We start from the raw sequence: 22,283 nt of genomic DNA on the forward strand, positions 1-22,283 counted from the left end.
TGCAATCCAAATCTTGCTTTGAAAAATGAGAAAATCTGAATTTGGGGCATTTGAATTCAGTATTTTAAACCAATATTTTTCATAGTTTTTGCAAAATTGTTCCATATAAAGGGGAAAGATGCTTAAAGTCTAAAATATGAAGAAGAAAAACCCATTAAGTCAAAAAATGTCATGATATTATAACATATGTTTAATTAACTCAAAGTCCAATTTAAAATATCAGTTTTCTTAATGTCAAAGGTGAATAAGAATTAGATGCATTGCATTATCTAAGCTAAACCTTCGAGATATAGGGAGAGGGGGATCCACCCTTGATTTGTGGGACACCTTAATAAAATAACCTTAAGCAACAATAGATTTGTTGAAATTATTTTTCGTGCACAGGTTTATAATTTTCGTGACCGAGTTTAGATTGTATTATTATCATCAAATGGGTTTCGACCCTAACTATATAGAGTAGAATATTCTAACATTCTATAGTGGACATGTGTATTTGTAAAATCTTATTTATTTCTATTTGATCTCTAAACTCTATTAAAGAGTTTATTTTTTTCGTATTTTGTTTTAAAATATCAAAGTTTTGATTTTGTGTAAATCTTGTTAATATTTCAGATTTATTACTGATTTTTTGATTTGGTTTTAAATGGGTATGAATATTTAAATAATAAAAAGTAAAAAATATTATCATGTTTAATGACCTAATGTAGTACTTAAGGTCCTTTAAATCTTTCGGGTTGTGTTTGAGGTGTTACAAAAGAGGTAAATCTTCAGCCTTTTCAAACTCAAATGGCGACATCATCAGCCTTTTCAAACTCAATTTAACAAAAGAAATCTACATGTTTACATATATATATATATATATATAAATCTTCAGTTTTCTTTTTCTTTTTTTGGGATGAACACTGGCAAACCCTGTCAAGGAATACGATTCGATCACCGTTTTTATAAAAAAAAATCTTATAGCAATGGCTTATGAGAAAGATCCTCACAGTTTATTTAGGATGAAAGAAAGGAACTTTGATTTTTATTTTATTTTCCCCAGAATAATATTATTTGTAACCCCCCAGATCGATGCGGGTAGCCCGATTCGATCCGGGAAGTCACATTAGGGTCACCGGAGCGACCCTCTGTAAAAATGGCGGAAAATTTAAAACTTTTTATCAGAACATGAAAACTTATAAAATCATTTGCCACTACTTAAAAATAAAACAGATTTCCAGACTCGCATATAAAACAAAATACCATTACATGCCCCTAATCACATGTATCATACTCTGCAACAACGCCGGAAGAACTCCCTTACTGAAGTCGATAGATGCACTGGTACAATTCTTTTTAACCTGAAAATGTGAGTAATAGAGTGAGCTTCGAAAAGCTCAGTAATACAGAACTACCAGATGATGCTGATGAACGTGCAAATACAGATAAATATATATTTCCTTATTGTTTCCAAACATTTACAGATTTTTATGCTGAGCAGAGATCCTACTGATATTTCAAGTGGTAACAAACAATGAACTTTCAGTTCAGAGAAATATTTCGGATGACTGAGTTCAGGAGATCAAAATAGGTTTTCTAGTGTGTTCCCAAAAACCATGTAACTTTTCAGATCTTTTTAAAACATATATATATATACCCCCATCCCATCACAACATAATGTGTAGGTTCCTCAGAACCATACACCCAACCCAACACAACATATAAGGCCCTGAGCACAAAGCCGAGGTACCTGCGGAAATTCTTCCTTCAACAATACCCCCCAATTAAAACATTTTTCCGTCATTAAACGAAGATATCAGAAATCAAAACAGAATTCAGAACAGATATCAGAACAGAATCCAGATCAGAAATCAGAACATAATTCAGGTCATTATCAGAACAGAATTCAAGTCGGAAATCAGATAAAATATTTATATGATTAGGGAACACACCAGAGTTTACAGATATTATTCAGAGATGCTAAATAATCTTAGCAGGCAGAGAAACACGGATTTTCAGTATACAGATAGAATGTCAGAATTTAGAATCACTATTGGAAAAGTTCAATAACTGACGGAATCATCAGTTATTCAGAATGTGAATTATCAGGATCATATCTTATTCGGACAGTTTTCAGAAGTTGTACGTAATCAGAAGGGTATTCAGAATCCTTTACATCTATGTCAATTGATCGGATAATCGAACAATCTTGAGAACGAAGATTCAAAATCTTAATAATCTATGTCGACTGGTCAATTCATTTTCCTTTCAGGGTATTTACTCGTTAATACCACAAATTCTTGTCCATAGATCATCTTCAGAATCATCGCTGAATAGATCTTCCAATGGTCTTTATTTCGTTTCCAAGCTTCCACGATATCATGACATACTGACATGCTTGATTTGTAGTTCATAACCCATTGTAAATTGTACACTACGTAAACTCATCAGAGTTTCCACACTTATCCAACTCACTTATTCAATCCGCAGTCCTTGTGGTTACTTAATTTATTTAGCATTCAAGTCCATTCCAGAAACTTCGGGATTTTATAGAGTAATTCAAGTGTTCCTAATTTTTAGACACATGCTGCACTTCCGTTCCATTCAATTTGGTCTTCGTGGTCGATTTGTCGAACAAACGTCTAGTTCTTAGTACTGAATGCGATCCAGAGTTGAACTAAGTTGAATACTTCCAAAATTTATCATCGAGTCAAACTTAAGAAGACGAACACGCATTCCAGTAATATTTATGTCATTCAGGTATTGACATAGCTTTAGGGTTAATCTACTCACTTAAATTGTGTTTCATTACTTTTAAAGGTAGGCCAATACCTATGCTTATTTGGATTCCTTAATTAATCCAAGGCATTTACTTGGTATAGGTCATGAGGGTATTTTGGTAATTTTGGTGTTCAGTTTTACTCCATTCATTTCAGAACTCGAGGATATCCCATCATTCCTGAGCTTGGTGACATTCTTGAGTCATTTACATTACAGGGGTATTTTGGTCATTTTACAGATCTACGGTATTTCAATCTTTTCCTGCCATCCGATCTTATTATTTAATTCAATCTTATCATTTACTTCAGTCCTTTCGAACAATTCTGACAGCAGAATACCCCCGATAAATTACTCTTCAAGTATTTACTCATTATTCGAATATTTTCGGGTCAAGTGTCTTCTCAGATTTTTCAAACGGAATATCATGAATTTTTTTTCTGTACAAAGACATAATCTTAACAATTAAATTCGTACTTAATCGGGTTAAGTACAAATCCTCAAAGTACTTTCTCATTCAGGGTCAATTCAGACTATTTTATCTCTTAAGGGCATTTTCGTAATTTCTTAACCATATAATTCCGATATTAGCTCTTAACGAATATAATATAATATAGAGATCCTATGATTAATTGCTGCTTCGATCATTCTTTGATCTTGAAATGATTCCTTAAAAGACTTCTAGTATCTAGCATAAACCTTCTTGGGTTAAAAACCGGTTATCCATAATTTCCAAGTAAAACTAACATTTCTTATGCACATCAATAGTTTTAGCAGATCAATAATTCTTTTCAGATTTATTAATCCACTTCCAGAGACAATTCTTGTCATTTTCCAACATAAGGGTAAATTCGTAATTTTACCTAATCGATATATTCTCATAATTTATCATCTAAGTACCTTTAATAAGATAAATTATAATCTACAATCCATGGTTGATTCTTTTATCACTTAATTCCAGAACTTGTAATTTAATTCCAACTGTCCTTCAATTTCTTATAATAGTCATCTGAGCCATATTCAGTTATCTACTTTCTACCGTATTCGTATCTAGTGTAGATCTTCATTAATTACATATATAAGACCAAACATTTCCATTCATGCATTTACCAATACCAACATGTTCTATAAAGCATAAAGAGGTAGTAAAGTATTACCTCGATTTCCGTGCAATACTGATCGACCATAAAAATTCCATTCGAACGCCTTTGATCTTCAATTCAACTTCCAATAATTCCTCAGATACATATCAACATAAATTATATCAGAAACGAAGCTTAATTGCGATAAACAGATCGAATTGGGTGATAAATCAGTGAAAGACGGCTTACCGGGTTCGAATTTGGCAAAACAGACTTCGGATTCGGATTCAGGACGTCGAAAGCATAGAATATGACTTTTCAGAAATTTGGAATTTTCGGTCAAAATCAAAGTCAACGGGTTTGACCGGCAATTTTGAGACCTTCGGGTTCGAATTTCGAAAAACGGACAGCGGAATCGGATTTGGAACGTCGAAAAATGTCAGGATAGGTACACTCGGTCGAAGTCAAAGGTCGTTTAATGCCCGATTAAAGCCGGTCAAAGTTTTGGTCAACAGTAGTCAACGGTATACGGGTCGGGTAAACGGGTCGGGTCGGGTCAACGGGTCGGGTTGTGACCGGTCAAACCGGTCAACTATGCACCAAAACCGGTCAAACCGGTCATTTTTTTCTTCCACACGCTCAGTGGCGGCGCGTGAACAGTGCTAAAATCCCGGAAAAATTTCTAAAAATTATTTTGAGCGATTTCGAGATACTTACAAAGCTCGATTTCAACAATTCGGGAAGTTTGACCTGTTCACCTCCCAACGCGCCGCCTCCACCGGAGAAAAAGGAGAACACCGGTGGACTCGGAACGGCACAAGGAACACGATGGTGCGGGAGGTGTTGTAAAGGGATGACCTGATCGTCGTGAATCGATGAAAAACCAACTAAAACCGAGTTATTACCGACGATACTTACGACTGAAATTCACGACGAAAAGTTTGAGGGGTTTTGTTCCTCGGTTGACAACGAACACTATGGTGGTTTCGGCTCGTCGATCGAAGGTCGGACGGCGAGTAGATCGGAGTTGAAAGTTGGTTGATCGGAGAGGAAAAACTTATAAATTCCCAGCTGAACCTGCGCATGGGGGTTTATAATTCAATATATAAAAAAATGGTTAAATCATGGGTTTAGCCACTGAACTTCCTGCACTTCTTAAAACAGTCTGCGAACTTTGAAATCTTACAATTTAATCCCCTGTTTCTTTCAAAATACCAAATTAAATCCACCAATTTATAATTTCTAAATTTTAGCCCCTAAATTGGGGTGTTACATTATTAATTAAACCTCTCCTTTTTTCTTCTAAAACCAATGGCTAATTAATAAAGTACTGGAAGAATATATTCAGTCCCATTTCTTAAACATTCTGAACCCACCATTAATCCTAAATCAAAGTTTAATATCTCTGTTTTCTTTTTCTTTTAAAACGATTATAAAAGCATTCTCTGTGTCAAAGCATAAGTTTGGTTTCAGAGATAGATCCAAAATTTTATGTTAGAGTACGAATTTATAAAATTTTAAAAGATACGAAAATAAATTATTAATAAAAAATAAAAAATATATAAAAAATAAAAATTTTAAGGGCAACCACTTTGACCTGCTCTCCCCTCAATCCATCTTTACCTGATGTATTATATATCAATAATGAAAAGAGATAAAATTGTCTAAGATTGATCACGAGATTTATTGTCAATTAAAAACTTGATAGAAACAATTCCAAAAAAAAATGATAATTAACGCATCATTTCATCGTCGTGAAAAAATCACAATTATAGCTTTTGGTTCAAGTGATTAAAAAATAAATTAAATATAATAAAACTTGTAATATTATAAATATTTCAAAATGATCACTTTTGCCCCTAAAGTAGACTCAATTTATTATGTTTGTTCATATCGTATTTCCGCATCAATTTATTATGTTTACTTGTATCATTATATATCTTACCCTTAACTTAAAACCCTAAATCGATAACCCTAAATTCTAAAATCACAACCCATAACATTTAAACCCTAAATCATAATTTCTAACTTAAAACCCTCAATTTAGGGTTCTAAGTGAAGATAAGATATAAAATGATAAAATTGAACAACTTTAAGGGTTAAATTGATGCGAAAATACGATAGTGACAAAAATGATAAAATAGGTCTACTACAGAGACAAATGTGACCATTTTACTTATAAATAATATTTATTTATGATGTTAATATAGTAAATCATATGATAATACGCCATAAATCAAAATAAAAAATTTGAAATTTTTATTAGAAATTTTAAGAATATAAAATAAATATCATACAAGAAAGGAAAAAAGTTTCATGATGTTTTACATGCTATCTTTTTCTTCTTTGTTGAACATCGGTAAATATGTCTCTTATATTTGTGCGTGGATTCATGATTTGTGGGTTATCACGTTTCGTGCAAATGTTATTTTTAAGTTTTAAACTTCTCTTACATTTATAGGTTGATTTTGGTGTAAACATTTCAATATCTTACTTAAATTTCGGGAGCATTTTGAATATTGATTTTTATTTGTTGTCTGGCATGTCAATATAATTATGTAATGATTGATTTGATTGTTAAATCTAGCTATGGTTGTCAATTGAGTTGAGTTTATTAATATTTTTTATTAATTCGAATTAAATTCAAAAAGTAAATTCATGTACTTGACTTGACATGTCTCAGATTTAGGAGGTTTTATTTGACCTGAAACTCGACCTGATTTTTTAAGTGAAAACATACACTCAACATGACTTAATATAAATATATAATCGAATTAAAATTAATAATATATTTAGATATTATTGTAATTATCTTTAAACATTTATTGGATAATTATAATATTATATAAGGTTGGATCAGATTTTTTTTCACTATAAATCCGATCCATCATTACAAAAAATTAAATCTAATCCAAACCCAAATCTTAAAAAAATTAACCCAATCAAATAGAGTCCAATCAAAACCTGTCATTCTCGAATCAAATATTCATCCCTAATTAAATGAACTTATTATGAGCAGATTATAAACAAATTATTTATCGAATTTAATAAAAATATTTTTTGTCGTTTGAACCCCTTCTTATAACATGTATATAGAAAGCTTTTATATTTTAAAAATTTCTCCACGAGTTCTCTATCATTCAATAATATTCGGTCGGGCCAAAATTTCAAATGTCAACTCTCCAAATCATGATCGAAACTTTACAATCTTTGTGGCCGCCAAAGATGAATACTTGGAATCCGAGCTAAAGAATAATTAGATTATTATATTAATATTGTATTAAGTTGAAACGAAAATAGAAAAGCAACGTTGGTCTTCCATTTAGCTGTCAATGTCATCGTTCCTAACATTCTCGTAGGAACTCAAAAAAGCATCCATCATCTGACTTTCTAAGAATCAAAAGGGAACCCTTGCAAAACAGCAATTTGGGTTCGATCATTTTAAGTTACAAAATATCTATAATATGAGTTATTCATGTATTTAGTTTTATTTTTATTCATTTATCGAGTTAGATAAATGAAAATGAATAAATGTCTAAGGCTTGTTTATTAAATAAATTGAATACAAATACTATGTATTTAATTATCAATAAAAAATAGTGAACATATTTAGTTTGTTGACCAAGTCGTTCATCTTTATTCACTCATATTCTTTTAGGTTATGTGTTTTAAACTCACTAGTGACACTCCTCTTCCTTATCCTAGAGTTCTCATTCGCCCTCTCCTCTCATCTAGAAAAGAGTATAATTAGATTTAGAATTTATACAAAGAAATATCAATAAAAAGAATACAAATCAGTAAAATTATCCTCGACGTTTGTTCAAATGATTATTTTATCTATTATTTTTTTAAGTATTTTAATTTCAACGTTTTAATTTTTGATCAAAATAAACCCTGTTAAGTAAAAATCATTTTGTTAATCATGTATTTAATGACATGAAATATATTACGTTATTAAAAAATGGTGATGTAATCTATACCATATTATTAAAAAGGATGATATAATATACGACAAATCAGGCAAAGTTATAATGTGACATATCACCAAATATATATGATGGCAATCGTGTAAATTATAGAAAGCCCAGGGTCATTTTCCATCAACTCCACCTATAACCCGGCAAAAGAGTTCCTTTCAAATAAAATGAATAAACAGGCCACATTAAAAAGAAAAACCGGGAAAGCATAGCACCCGATCTCGAAAAAGAAAAGTTCACAGAAATTCCTTCTCCAGCTCTGATTACAAAAGAACGAAACTTTATTCATTCATGGAAGTGCTGCAAATTCTAAACCGTTCACAAAGTTCATTTCTTTTCCTTATTAAATTTACAAACCTTTTTTTTACTCAAATGTTCCTTCCACTTTCTCAAGCCAAGAATCTCTTCTCTCCCTCTCCCTCTTCCCTTTCCTTATTTTCTCTCCCCCTTCAGATTCTCCCCTTTCTTTACTTCTTTTAACAATGCTTCTTTCGTCCCCCTCGCTTTCTCTCCCACCCTTCTTTCCTCTCTGTCTCTCGCTTTCATTCACATATTCCGGCCACTTATTCATAAATTATATACCCCATGGTTCCTCCTCCTTCCTCGGATGTTAACCACCTCTCTCATCCGTGTATCTATGGTGGGTTTCTTTTAGTTTCTCGAGTTTCTTTCACCATCTGTTTCAATTCGAATTCTTTGATATACCCTTTTTTTCGTTTGTTTTAGTGTACTTTTTTTTATAGTTTATTGAAGTTTTTTAATGGGAAAAAAGCAGGGGACTTTAACAATACGTACCCGGAGAGAAAATTGAGGCTTATGAAGTGGCTGAGTAAGCTTTTCAAGTCCGGTTCAGGCGGTCGTCGTGGCGGATATAATCCTCAGTTTGTCGGGGAAGAAAACTTGGTGGTTCAAGCTCCGGTTAGGATGCCTGTAACTTTACGATCCTATATAGTTTTCCTAGTACTTGTACATGAAAAAAAATGTCTATTTGGATTGAGATCAAGTTCTGGTTTTTGTCAAAAGGAGGATCGTCCTAGGACGAAGAAGAAGCAAGAGGAATTAGATCATGCAATCGCGCTTTCTTTATCTGATGGTATGGGAAAACGAAATGGTAAGTTTCTTTTTGATAATTTTATCCTACATGATCCTTAATCTCGACATCTTCGTGTACTGATCCGGTGCTATGTGTTTTTAGGTTGCAACGAATGGCGGAGAGACGATAATTACGGTGGAGCTTTACCGAGGGGAGCTGACAATGGTGATCCGAATTCATCTTTGTATCCTCCTTATGGAAACTTGCAGTATCATCCTGCTGGATATAGGTAAATTAACTTTCTATAACCATAGTTGTAAAACAATGTGAGATTATGTAATGACCGGATTCAGATTCGAAATATCCTTCGTGTGTGTTTACATCCTACTTTCCGTGACTGTGAGCGCAAGCTGTCCGGAACCGAAACCATTGCTTGGTACCTTCCATGTCATTCATCTTGTATCCAATTAATGAACATATATGTTGATGCCTACGACTTGCAGAGTATGTGCTGGCTGTCATCGAGAAATCGGATATGGCAATTACTTGGGATGCATGGGAGCCTATTTTCATCCTAATTGCTTCCGTTGCCGACTTGCCGTTCCTGCAGGTATCCGATTACCGAGCACGAGGTAGTTCAATTCGTTTCTTTTCTTCTTTGGCTTTACAAATATCCTATTGCTCTTCATGTAGTTCTAAACTTCTGGGTTTTTCCCCTTGTGATTCAAGTTTTCTTTTTCTGGGAGGGACCCATATCACAAAACTTGCTTCAAAGAACTGACACATCCCAAATGTGATGTTTGCCTCCAATTTGTAAGAATTTTCTGGAATATATCATTTGAAGTATTAATTCTATGAATCACATTCTTATTTTTCGTTACGCCGAATTCCAGATTCCAATGAATGCAGCCGGTCTGATAGAGTATAGATGCCATCCATTTTGGTCCCAAAAGTACTGTCCATCACATGAACATGACAACACAGCTCGCTGTTGTAGTTGTGAACATTTGGAGGTATGGATTCTAGGAACTGTTTCTTTTTAATGTGTGTTAAAGCTTCAAACTTTCTGCTAACAATTGGCGTTGTTGGTTATCGTTTTGTTTTCTCCTTGAAACCCTGCTTTTCTTCACGGTTTTTGTCTCCTGAAGTCCTGGAACGTAAGATATTATTCGCTCGAAGATGGTCGGAGTTTATGCTTGGAATGCATGGAATCTGCAATCATGGACACTGGTGATTGCCAGCCTCTTTACCATGCCATTAGAGACTATTACTAATGAATGAACATGAAGCTAGACCAGCAAATTCCGATGCTTCTCGTCGAAAGATAAGCACTTAATGAAGCTATTGTTGGAGAAAAGAATGTAACTTTATGATCCCTTGCTCAATTTATTTGACACCTGTTGCGTTCTATGGAATGGCTTTGATGTTTCAGTTTTGGTTCTTTTCCAGGGTTATTATCATATGCCCGAGATAAGGGGTTTATGTCTGTCTGAAGAACAGACTGTTACCAGTGTATGTCGACTGAACTAATTCCACCGTCGTTCTGCTTTGTTGATCAACATAAGTCCGACTTTGTCTTTGTTTTCTTTGTTACAGATACTAAAGAGACCGCGAATAGGAGGCCGACATCTTATAGGAATGAGAACTCAACCCCAGAAGCTGACGAGGAAGTGTGAAGTCACTGCCATTTTAGTTCTTTATGGTCTTCCAAGGTACAATCCCATTGAATTTCTTCTTTGTGTTGTTCATGATTCTGTTTATCTCTTGTCGAAGTTCAAACAGTAATATTTGCCGGAATATGCAGATTGCTGACGGGGGCGATTCTCGCCCACGAATTGATGCATGGCTGGTTACGCCTCAAAGGTAAAATACATGCAACCAATCCTTATTCATGAAGTTTTTAATATTCCTCCCATTTTTATATTTTTATGTTGTTTTTTTACATTAACATACACTGCAGGATATCGAAATCTGAATCCAGAGGTCGAGGAAGGTATCTGTCAAGTGTTATCATACATGTGGCTCGAATCCGAAGTACTGCCGGGATCGAGCAGTCGAGCATCAACATCAGCAGCTTCTTCATCTTCTTCCTCATCTAAGAAAGGATGGAAATCTAATGTCGAAAATAAGCTTGGTGAGTTCTTCATTCACCAGATTGCTCACGATGCTTCCCCTGCCTACGGTGGAGGGTTCCGAGCTGCCAATGCAGCTGTCAATAAATACGGTTTACGTCGAACCTTAGACCACATTCGCCTGACCGGAAAATTCCCGTTGTGAAAACCTCAGTGATGATTCAGTTTGTCAAAAGAGTGTTGAAAGTCATGACAGAAGATTGAAATAGCTTCTCCCCAAAATTTTCATGGGTTCCATGACAATACAATGTTAAAGATGATGTTTCAGGTTCAAAATAACTTGGTTTTAACATTTACTGTTGCCAAATAAGATGAGTTTAATATATATATTACCTTGAAGAAAGATCAATGACAGAAAATGCTTCGACTTTCCCGGAAAACAAATTTTGCATACGGATTTAATTCATAATTCTTCAAGCATCAAGTTGCAGATAAAATTACAGCAGATATAATCCAAGACTAATTAAACAAGCAAGTCTCTTCGTAAGAGAAGGTGAAATATTACTAAAATTTGAAGTTGAAATGTAATGATACTTGCCAGTGATCTCTGCAATTAGGTAAAAACATGAATCCGGGAAAAGGGTGTTCGAAGACGACCACCATTAGTATCGAATACTTAAAGATGCAAATAATATCGTAGATTACACTTGAAATGTAAGTCACACTATCCATCTATTTACATGGAAAAATATATTTCTCACAATAGCATAACAAAATTTGCCACTGCAACAAGAGCTATGAAAGTTAAATGTCGATGTACTATCACATGAACCGATTTAGCTGACCTGTCATTTCAGTTGCGGATCGAATAGCCAAACCATTGCTTTGTGCTAACGTCTGCTAAAAGCATCTTCAATGTTTCGTATGTCATGAAACATATACCAGCACCAGGGACCACTTTGTAATATTCAGGCAATATCCCTCTATATATACCACGAAAGCCTTCGGTCTTGAATATGTGCATAAATGTGCCAAAAAGCCCTGTTGTGTAGACACAGGCTCATCCACCAGCCCCCCTCCAATTGTTTCCGTCGCCTAATGAGATCCAATGGAAATATTGGTGCATTTATACAGAACACAAATGGTAAGAGCCACACATTGCTTTATCCAACACATTTGAAGGCAGTTCATAGAAGAAAATATCACCAAGAGGCTGTACTTAACAAACACAAAACAGTTAAACAATGTAACTCTACCGAACTAGTCAAGTTCATGAAGATTAGAATTTTCGAGATAAATGCTATGGAAAGTAGTTTCAACTGCTAAAGTAAACAGAGCAAGCTATCTGATGCAGGGGGATCCGAGACAGATGATGCTGAGCTGTCAGATTGCACCTTGATGGCGCTGAGATACCATGAATTGGCAGATCAGCGCAAAGACGGGAATTGATTGTGACATGTTCCTCATTGGGGTCGTTTTGAGTATGTTTCAGTCTTTTGGTCATAACTTTGGCTACATGTGTCAGAATCGCGCATAAGACCCCGATTCGGAAAGCTCTTTTCGACGCACACGCTCTCCACATTAGCTATGCTCCATGTGGCCTTTTTTCAACCTCAAATTCTACCGTTTTTCCCTCCGAATAACTAGATTTAGATATTTTTTACTATTTATGGTAATATTTCGATTGTCAATTAGGAAGTCAATTTAAATCCGATTTAGGCCGGATTTTTTGGAGATTGCTTATTTTATTTCGAATTTCAATTTAGAGTGATTTTCGGGATTTTGCTATTTTTGGCAAAATTCTAATAAAGACGATTTTTTGGCTATAACAGTCCGGCTTGTGGACTGATTTTGGATGGTTTTGATTTTATAATATTTTATTAAAACCTAGATACTTTTTTCTTTGGTTTTTTTAGGCGAATTTTCTCTTGTAAATCATCTGTTGGAGCGCCTGCATAATAATCATTATTCTGTCCGGCGTCACTATCAATAAATGGCATGCTATTGACACAAAAAATCATCATGCCGACCATTGCCAACTGTTGTCAACGGTGGCTGATAAGTCTCGGAAAATTCCACCAAACTCGTTGTACATTCATTCGCACGAATCACATGTTCGTTTGATAATAAAAAACATCTCAAACTCTATGAATCTAACGTCATTGTTTTCCTTCTCTTGTGAAATCTCGGCTTTGCAATGGTCTTTGATGGTCAAACCATGCACTAGGAGCTTCCTCTTATTGTCCTTTCTTTTTTACTATCAAATTTCAGCAAAAACTTTTCAATAGTCGTTAAATCTCACTTGAAGTTTCGTCTTTATTTTTATCCGATTACCAAGCACGTCCATTTGCATGTTTATTATGTGACACGTTACAAGACCCCTAAATTTGGAGACCCACGTATAAATGTTATTCAGGTCGTCTATATATAAAGGGATGGACCTAGGGGATGGGGGCAGTCCTCTCTTAGAATTTTAAAATTACCATATATTTTATATTTTTTATACGTATTTTCTATTGAAAATTTTATTTTGCCCCTTAAATTTTATAAATTCGTCCCTTTTAAAATTTTAGACATTCACCCCAGTATAAAATTTTACGTACGTCCCCACATGTACAAGCTTTGTGCCCTAACGACATTTTCATTCAAAGGGAAAACAAACTTTCCATTTGGTTGAGTGGAACTCTTCTACCTTTAGGATTGGAGAAACATATTTCAATCGTCAAAAATGAGAAATTCCTTTTATTTTTATTTTTTTCTTAATGGTTTCTTGGATTCTCTTTTGTAGGTAAGGATTAATGTTAGTAACAATAGGTTGGGGTTTAAGGATTAGGTGATGGTAGCAGCAAATTTTTGTACTTTTCGAGTAACGTTTGATGATCAATTTAGTGTCAGGATGGTTCAGATCGTTGGCAGATGGTTCAATGGTGAACTCGATAAGTCTAGGTGATTTCGATTTGCTGGTGTTTCGATGGAGGCATTGTTGGTCGATGTTGAAGGTGGTGATGAAGTGGGTCGTGGATGGTGGCCGCAAGTTGAGTGTGATTAAAGTGAAAAGGAGATCGAATAGGAGGTCTTAATAGTGTGACCTAAACATTTTGGGGTCTTAACAATTATAGATGCGGTGGTCAGTCAGCAGTGATCAAAATCTAAGTCGGTATCAACGTAACTGAAATTAATTAAAATAAGTCATGTCACCGGATACAACATTAGGAATTACTGCGCGCAATGCATATTGGAGTTATAGAGTGTGTAAACTCTTCAACCTTCCAATAGTCCTGGGCAAGATTATTTCATACCTTCTAACTTCAAATACCTCATATGAGTTCCATGGATTGTGAAATGAAACCTTCAGCGATCCATACTCGAATGAGTTCCTTTTTCGGTATCTCCCAATCTTGTGGATAATGACCAAGATATAGAAAGCATGGTTTTAAATGATCAGGCAAATCATTGCCACTTGCCAGAGGTAGACCTTCACATATTTTCACCATCTATCTTCCGAGCTTCTCAGATTCTTTCAACAGCCAACGACACAACAGCGTCTGCCATTTTCTTTTGCTGATCGAAAACAGAGTCCGATGACTAATTACTCTTCTTTGTTTTCCAAGTCAGAGACCCACTTGTGTGGGCATAATCTTAATTATATTCCTGTTTTCTTTGTATTTGGTGAACAACTATAAATTGTTTAATTTATAATCCCTCGTCTCTTTCTTTGGTTTGAATGAACAATGGACGGAATTAAAAAACAAGCTGATTCTTTCCACTTGGTCTAATTTCTTATTATTTTTCTAGCACTAGTCATGTGCATTGTTGACTTTTTAGTTAATAATCTCAAGACATCGCCACTGCATCGGATGCAAACAATATTAATTAATTTAAGATCTGTTGTTTATTGGAAAGAAAATGGAAATCCAGTTGTCCCGGGCCACTGCCCCCTCTTTTTTATAATTAAAAAAACATGGATAAATATTAAATTACACCTCCTAATTTTAGTTAATTTTGATTTTGCCCCTCATTTTCTATTAATTATACTTTACCTCGTTGAGCTGGTATCCTGACTTTGTCCCTGTCTGAGGACAAGAAAAGGGTAAACATCTATCATCATCTCTTATGAATACAAGTAATAATAATTTTAAAAGGAAATATTAGTTTAGAAATAGATAAATAACTCACCCGTGATTTATTTGGATGTGGGGAATGTGGCGCACTTTATAGAAATCTTCTCCTTCTCTTCCATCTATCCCTTCAATCCTCTCTGCCATACCAAACAATCCTGTTAATTTAAGTTCTTGGAGGGTTGTAATATACTTCAACCCTTCTGGGATCTTCTTCAAGTTTGAAGTCCCCTCTAAACATAAACTCCGGAGATGTGGCATTGCACCTTCTTCTATCTCCCACTCCTTTAAGTAGTATAGATGCTGTAATTCAAGAGAATCGAGTTGAGGAAACCCATTGGCAGAGCAAATCATTTTACTCCCCTCATATGCATGAGACCGTAATCTAAGAATCCTCAAACAAGGCAGCTTTTCCAATACAACCATTGGATCCTGACTCATCCAACAATCTGACAAATTTAACTTGATGATGCTTGGTGGAAGAAATTTCAAAACATGATGGCTCCCTTGTGGATCTTTTATCTTCCCGTCCAACTTTAGTTTAGAGAGACGATGACACTGAGAAAGAGGTTCCAATTCTGGATACGATGGGGTTAAACCTCTTTTAAACTTGATGTACAATGATGCAAGGCGTTGTAATTCCATCAACGACAGTAGGATAGGCTTCACGTCTTCTGCTCTCTCGAATATCAGTCCTAGACTCTGAAGATTTCTCGATCGTTGCAGTGACTTGTTTTTAATCAATTCCTCATCCACTCCTATGTATTCTAAAGTTTCAATATTTTTTGGAATCAACCTTGGGCGCATGCACGGTTCATCTCCTACCCCAAACCGACAACGCAATACAATATGCCTCAAACGTTCCAACTCGAATACAACATCAGGAATTGCAATCCCTATATCATATTGGAGGTATAAAGTGTGTAAACTCTTCAACCTTCTGATAGCCCGGGGAAACATTATTGTATCACCGTATAGCCTCAAATACCTCAAATGATGGAGATTACCGATTTCACTTGACACATGCCACTCCACAAAAGCATTTGCTACAACAGTCAACACCCTTAAAAATTTGAAATTTTGGCATTTTGAAATGTGCAGTTCTATCAATTCCTCATTTTGAAACAACAACAAAGAACGTAATTTCTTATGTTCTCCCTTTAAACAAACATACCTTTTGGTAGGATGAATAGAAATTCTTCGCAGCATAGATTTTGCCAGAGTCACATCAGATTCATCGGATTCAGTCCATGGTGGCTGAACAATTTCCAAAAAATTCTCCTCTCTTGCTTTATCTATGCACAAGTCCCTCAAGAGATCATGTAGCCGACATGTTTTCACATTTGTCCCTGTATAGTCTCGCCTGCTGAGTTGAACCAAACTTCTATTCATAAGCTCTTCGAAGATTTGTTCGCCCACATCCTCCATCAGCATTTCCCTGCTTTCTAGTGATGGTGAAATGAAGCCTTCAGCAATCCATAACCGAATGAGTTCTTTCTTTGATATCTCCCAATCTTCTGGATAATGACCAAGATATAGAAAGCATGGTTTTAAATGATAAGGCAAATCATTGTAGCTTAAAGCCAAGATTGCATTCACTGCACCATATGGATGGCCTTGTGATTGGAACCCTTTCAAGGGTCCTTGTAAGATGTTCCTGTGAACCATCTCCCATTGACCCTGTGTCTGTTTAGTTGCTAGCAATCCTCCCAACACAACAATTGCTAGAGGTAGACCTCCACATTTTTTCACCATCTCCCTTCCGAGCTTCTCAAATTCTTTGGAGCAGACAGTAGAGTTCATCTGGTTTCGTGGGAATGCTTTCCTACTCAAAAGATTCCAACTTTCATCGTCTGAAAGGAGTGGGAGCTCGATTGGAGAGTTGTAAGGATCCGCATGTAAAGCCACATCCTTGTTGCGTGTTGTGAATAGAATTTTGCTTCCTTTTTTTCCTCGTGGAAAAGCAGGTTTCAAAATGTCCCATTGCTCGTTTCTCCAAACATCATCGAAGACCACCAAGTATCGCTTTTCTTTCAAAACATCTGAAAGACTTCTAATCATCTGATTTTCATTCAATTTGTCAATTGATTCTCCTCCAGGTTGAATCTTCATCAGGACATCATGCAAAACTTCTCTTGGTTTACATTGTTGAGATATAGAAACCCAAGCCAAGCAATCAAAACGCCACTTCACATCGACGTGATTGTATACTTTTCTGGCAAGAGTAGTCTTTCCGATGCCCCCCATGCCAACAATCGAGACAACGGCATGGAGTCTGTCTTCTTCTGTCATCAACTGCGCCACAACATCCTTGGTGCTAACCTCCAAGCTAACGATATCCTCTTGCTCAACATGAGAGAATGTCTTTCTTAACCGCTGCTGCATACTGGAAACAGAGCTAGATCCTGCTCCATCACCAGATATCTCATAGGCTGGAAGAGTCTCGCAAATGCTTTTAAGCTTGGTCTGGATTGCTTTGATCTGCACTCCGATTTTGTGTTGATGAAAAGGCTTGGTGAAAATCGAGGTGAATCTCTTGACAACTCCATGAAAATCACCTTGATGGAGGTGAATGCCTTTAAGGATAAAAGAGTCGATGACATCTTCAGCATCGTGAGCGAGATCTCTGATTTCCGATACCCGATTACGGAGACGCTTGTCTTGTTCCGGCCGAAGATCAACGTCCTCCAAGAAACACTGCATACGCTTTAGTTCGTCCTTTAGGCTCTCAACCTGTTCTTTCACACCTTTGAGGAAAAGTGCTTCATGGATGAGTAAATCGGAGATTCTTTCAACAGCCAATGACACAATAGCCTCTGCTGCCATTACTCCTTAGTGATCGAAAACAGTCTAAATTTGTAATTGACCTGCAGGATCTGCAGATTAATTGATGTAAATGGTGGAGGAGGTAGTACCCTTTATCTCTGGACAGGTCACAGGAAAAGCTTTAGAAATTATATTGATTTCTTAAATAAAAGGACAAGTACTCGAAGTCTGAGGGATAAATTCACACGTTTCTGTGAAAGTGGAAATTCGGAGGAAGCTGACGCCAAAGATTCGATGATCCTTTTTATTTAACTTTGCACTGAAAAATAAAGAGTAAAGTACACAATTGGTCCCCGACTATATGGTATTACTTTATTAAGTCCTTTGACCATTAAAAGTTACGAAATGATCTATTGACTATAGAATATTGTTTTGTTGAGTCTCTTGACTATTAAAAGTTATAAAATGGTCACCCGACTATTCATATGTTCCAAACTCATCATTTTCCGTTAAAAAATAATGACAATTTGAGATGGACGTTAAACTGTTGACTGAGATATGATAGTTGTTTGAGATTTTAAGATTATATTTTATTATATCACAGTCAGCATATTAACTTCCAGCTCAAACTACAACTAATTTTTTAACAGAAAAGGACGAGTTTGGAACATATGAATAGTAGGGTGACCATTTTGTAACTTTTAATAGTCAGAGGACTCAACAAAGCAATGCTCTATACTCAAGGGACCATTTCATAACTTTTAATAGTTAATGGACTCAATAAAGTAACACCATATAGGTAGGGGACCATTTATGTACTTTACAAAAAAACAAAAGCAAAGGAATCTCTTTACTTGGAATTATTATTTAGCTTAATACAATTTTAAATGCCTAAACTATACCTCAAATTGATTTTTGGTGTCTAAATAAATTTTCGTTAAAAATAGGTACCTAACGTTTCCAACATTACACTTTTAGGTGTCTGGATTGTAACAACCATCAAATTTAATTAAAACAAAAAAGTAAAAAGATATGATTTTAAAAAAATTAAAAGTTTATGTATTAAAACATACAAAAACTGATAGTTTAAGTAGTAAACACATTATTTACCCAAATTTTAATTTATTCATTAAACTTTTAATTTGCTCCTATTTTGACCACTCATGTGTTAAATCATAAATAAAATGGTGACATGACAATCACATATGCTATATTGATTGTTTTTATTGACATAGAATCCGATTGTCATTCACTTCAGTTTCTTTTTTTCTTTCAATTTTCTTCCTCCAAAGATGAAAGCTTTATAGTTTCATACCTATGTCATATTGACGCTACAATTTTCTTCTTAAAATGTTATGTTTTTTTAATCAAATTTTCAATTGCGCCTATTTCTAATATTTTTAACTTTAATTTAGATTGTCGTACCGCAGAACTATGGTGTTTGTTTAGTTGCTAGCAAGCCTCCCAACACAACAATTGCTAGAGGTAGACCTCCACATTTGTTTCGGGGAAATGCTTTTCTGATAAAAAGCTTCCAACTTTCATCATGAGTAAGAAGTCGAAAATCCTTTCAACAGCCAACGACACAATAGCGTCTGCCATTTTCTTTTGCGGGTCGAAAACAGAGTCTGATAACCAATTACTCTTCTTTGTTTTCCAAGTGAGAGAATTTCTTTGGTTCTAATGAACAATGGACAGCATATAAAAACAAAAACAAAATGTTGATTCTTTCCACTTTATCTAATTTCTTGTTGTTTTTCTAGCATTATGTGCATTTTTGTCTTCTTCAGATTTAACTTTCTTACATCACATGGGCGCTTCAACTGTTCTACCTCGATTTTCATAGTTAATTTTCTCAAAGACTTCGTATAGATTTATTGTTTAGTGGAAGCACAATGGAAATCCAGCTGCCTTGAATAGTTGAATTTGAGATTCAACATAACGGCTATATTATTGAAATATTATTTTTTAGAGTAAACGATGATCCATTTTGTTTTCAATTTGATTGGTTTTGTTCACTAGTTCAACAAAAGAGTGATTTTTATCGGTCCTTTTAATTTTAGTCCCTCAGACATTTATTTCGTTAACCTACTAACGGAATTATGAGTTGACACTTAAAAATAAAAAAAACAATGTCTCTCTTTTCTTCTTCTTATTCTTCATAATCCAGCAAACATGTTTTCTTCTTGCTATAAGCTCCAGCAGCACACATCACCAAAACTGTGTTGGAAAGAAGCGAGTGAATTCATTGATGGATTTAATAATTAAATTAAATTTATAATAATATAAATTAAAAAATATTTATCTTTTTAATTTAAATATTAGTAGGACAATTATTCTTTTAAATATTTCAAATTAAAAAATATTTATTATCTATTTAATTTTGAATATTAAAAGATAATTATATAATTTTGAATATCTCAAATTAAAAAATATTTATTATCTCTTTAAGTTTGAATATTAAAAGGTATTTATATATTTTGAATATTTCAAATTAAATGATATTATTATCAATTTAAATTTGAATATTAAAATATATCTATTTTGAGTAAATCACTTTTGAGAATCCCTTGTAGATAGAGATAGAGCTAATTTTATAGGTTAAATACATCTCATAACTCAAAAACTTCAAAAAAATCTTTAAAATATTTTCTCTCCTTCTCTATTTTCCCGGTGATAGTCGAATGTAAGGAATAGTTTGTGATATTGACAGTTTGTGTTACTGTACATTGATCGTTTTAGTTGTTGTATTATGGAAGACAGATAACCAATGATCTTGAGCACCAAGGAGTGACAGAAAATATGTCTTAAAGAAACTGTGTAGCCACAGGCCTCAAATCGTTTCCGATCGATAAATCAATCGAAATAAAAGAGTATTTTTTTCTTTCTATATATTTTTATTTTATTTTAAAAAAATTTAAATTCCTTTATTTTATTTCTTAGGTTCGATTTTGTCTCAAATTGTTATTTTGTATAACAATCTTAAGACATATTTTATTCTTATTTTTAAATTCGAGATGATATAGATTCGTTTGAGTTTAACATTTGTGTTAACAAGTGAATTACGATGATGAACGAAAAAAGTTGGGATTCAACGCAAGTTGGTTCAACGAATTCTAAAAGAATTCAGAGGAAAGTGCTCTATTGATTTCCAAAACCTATTTATAGGCTATAATTTATGGTTATTCTTTTCTAGTGAGACGATGACTTGCATAATGTTTTATTATTACTACCATTTAACATTTCCTTTCGTTTAAAGGTTGATGCACATTGGCAAGAAATCAATCAGGTGGGTGAAACTTTCCATGTTTCTTTTTAATATGAGACGATTCAAAAATATTTCTTCTACCTTTTTTTTAATTCGAGTTGATTCAGAAATCATAATAAAATTGAGTTAAACAAATATTTTCTTTTAGGATTTATCTTATCGTTTCAACGGATTATGTCTTCATAGAAGGTGAAGTGGTGGCGGAGGCTGTTTCAGATCTCTTTCCGCTTCTAGCATCAACTCTCATCCTTAATGGCATTCAACTTGTTTTGTCTGGTAATGGAATAACATTTAATTTTTTTCAATCAAACATTACATTAAAAGAAAATGAATTTGAACATCAATTGCATGGTGTGGCTGTGGGGTATGGATGGAAAGCATTTGTGCCATACGTGAACGTGGGTTGCTATTACGTTGTTGGGATTCCCTTGGGTTGTCTTCCTGACTTTTCCTTCAATTTGGGTGCCAAGGTATGCTCTTTTATTCTGAATATTTATTATGAAGTAATAAAAGGCCAAGTTTGGTTTCCAGGGAATATGGACATGAATGATTGGTGGCCGGGACGGTGCTATGTTGAGGTTGAAAAGGGTTCTGGCCCTGTAACAATTTTATATATTCTATAAATTTTGATATAATAGTATTTTAGTTCAGATAAAAATAAATATATAAATAAAAAATACAATAATTAATTAAATATTTAATTAAGTAGGTGCCTAACTAAACAAGATAATTTCATGTTCTTAATTTTTTTGGTCTAATAATAATTTAGGTCACTATAAGTTTAAATATTAGACAAAGGCATTGTCTAATGAATTTTGAGTCCAAATACCTTATAAGCCATTGTATTTTTTTAAAAGAAGTTCAATATTCCGACCCCTATTAATATTTAATCCTGACTATGTCCTAATTGGTGTCATTTGGAACAGATTGGAAAAAGGAGGTAGAAAAAGCTAGAAAGAAATTGGATACGTGAGAAGATAAGAAGAAGGAGCCACTCTCGAAGTAGACATCTCATGCCCTAATCCAACATTTTCCCATCTCCATCGTCTCTCCTTGGCTGAGTTTTCTTCTTCAAAACGCTCAAGCATTATTTGATACTCCTGTAAGGTTACTCGTATCTCTCCTAGACTAAAATGAAAACAACAATTCGACGGTGGTGGTAATATTTAATTCACCGGCCAATGCTCGATTTGATCCCAGGAAAATGGAC

The 22,283-nt window shown here is 34.4% G+C and overlaps 1 protein-coding gene and 1 pseudogene across 1 annotated transcript; one reads left to right on the forward strand and one right to left on the reverse strand.

Annotated features, from left to right (window-relative positions):
- The first annotated feature begins 8,039 nt into the window (after positions 1 to 8,039).
- On the forward strand, positions 8,040 to 11,302 carry LOC120213330 (annotated as a pseudogene).
- A 3,580-nt stretch (positions 11,303 to 14,882) lies between these two features.
- On the reverse strand, positions 14,883 to 17,955 carry LOC120213331 (disease resistance protein RPP8-like). Its single transcript, XM_039211511.1, has 3 exons — positions 15,279 to 17,955; positions 15,098 to 15,239; positions 14,883 to 14,994 (listed from the first exon to the last, which is right to left on the reverse strand). Exons 1-3 carry the CDS (start codon positions 17,863 to 17,865, stop codon positions 14,958 to 14,960), a joined length of 2,766 nt encoding a protein of 921 aa, XP_039067442.1. The 5' UTR covers positions 17,866 to 17,955; the 3' UTR covers positions 14,883 to 14,957.
- Positions 17,956 to 22,283: the final 4,328 nt, after the last annotated feature.

This window comes from Hibiscus syriacus, unplaced genomic scaffold, assembly GCF_006381635.1.
Source record: "Hibiscus syriacus cultivar Baekdansim isolate YM2019G1 unplaced genomic scaffold, ASM638163v2 tig00110020_pilon, whole genome shotgun sequence".
NCBI lineage: Eukaryota > Viridiplantae > Streptophyta > Magnoliopsida > Malvales > Malvaceae > Hibiscus > Hibiscus syriacus.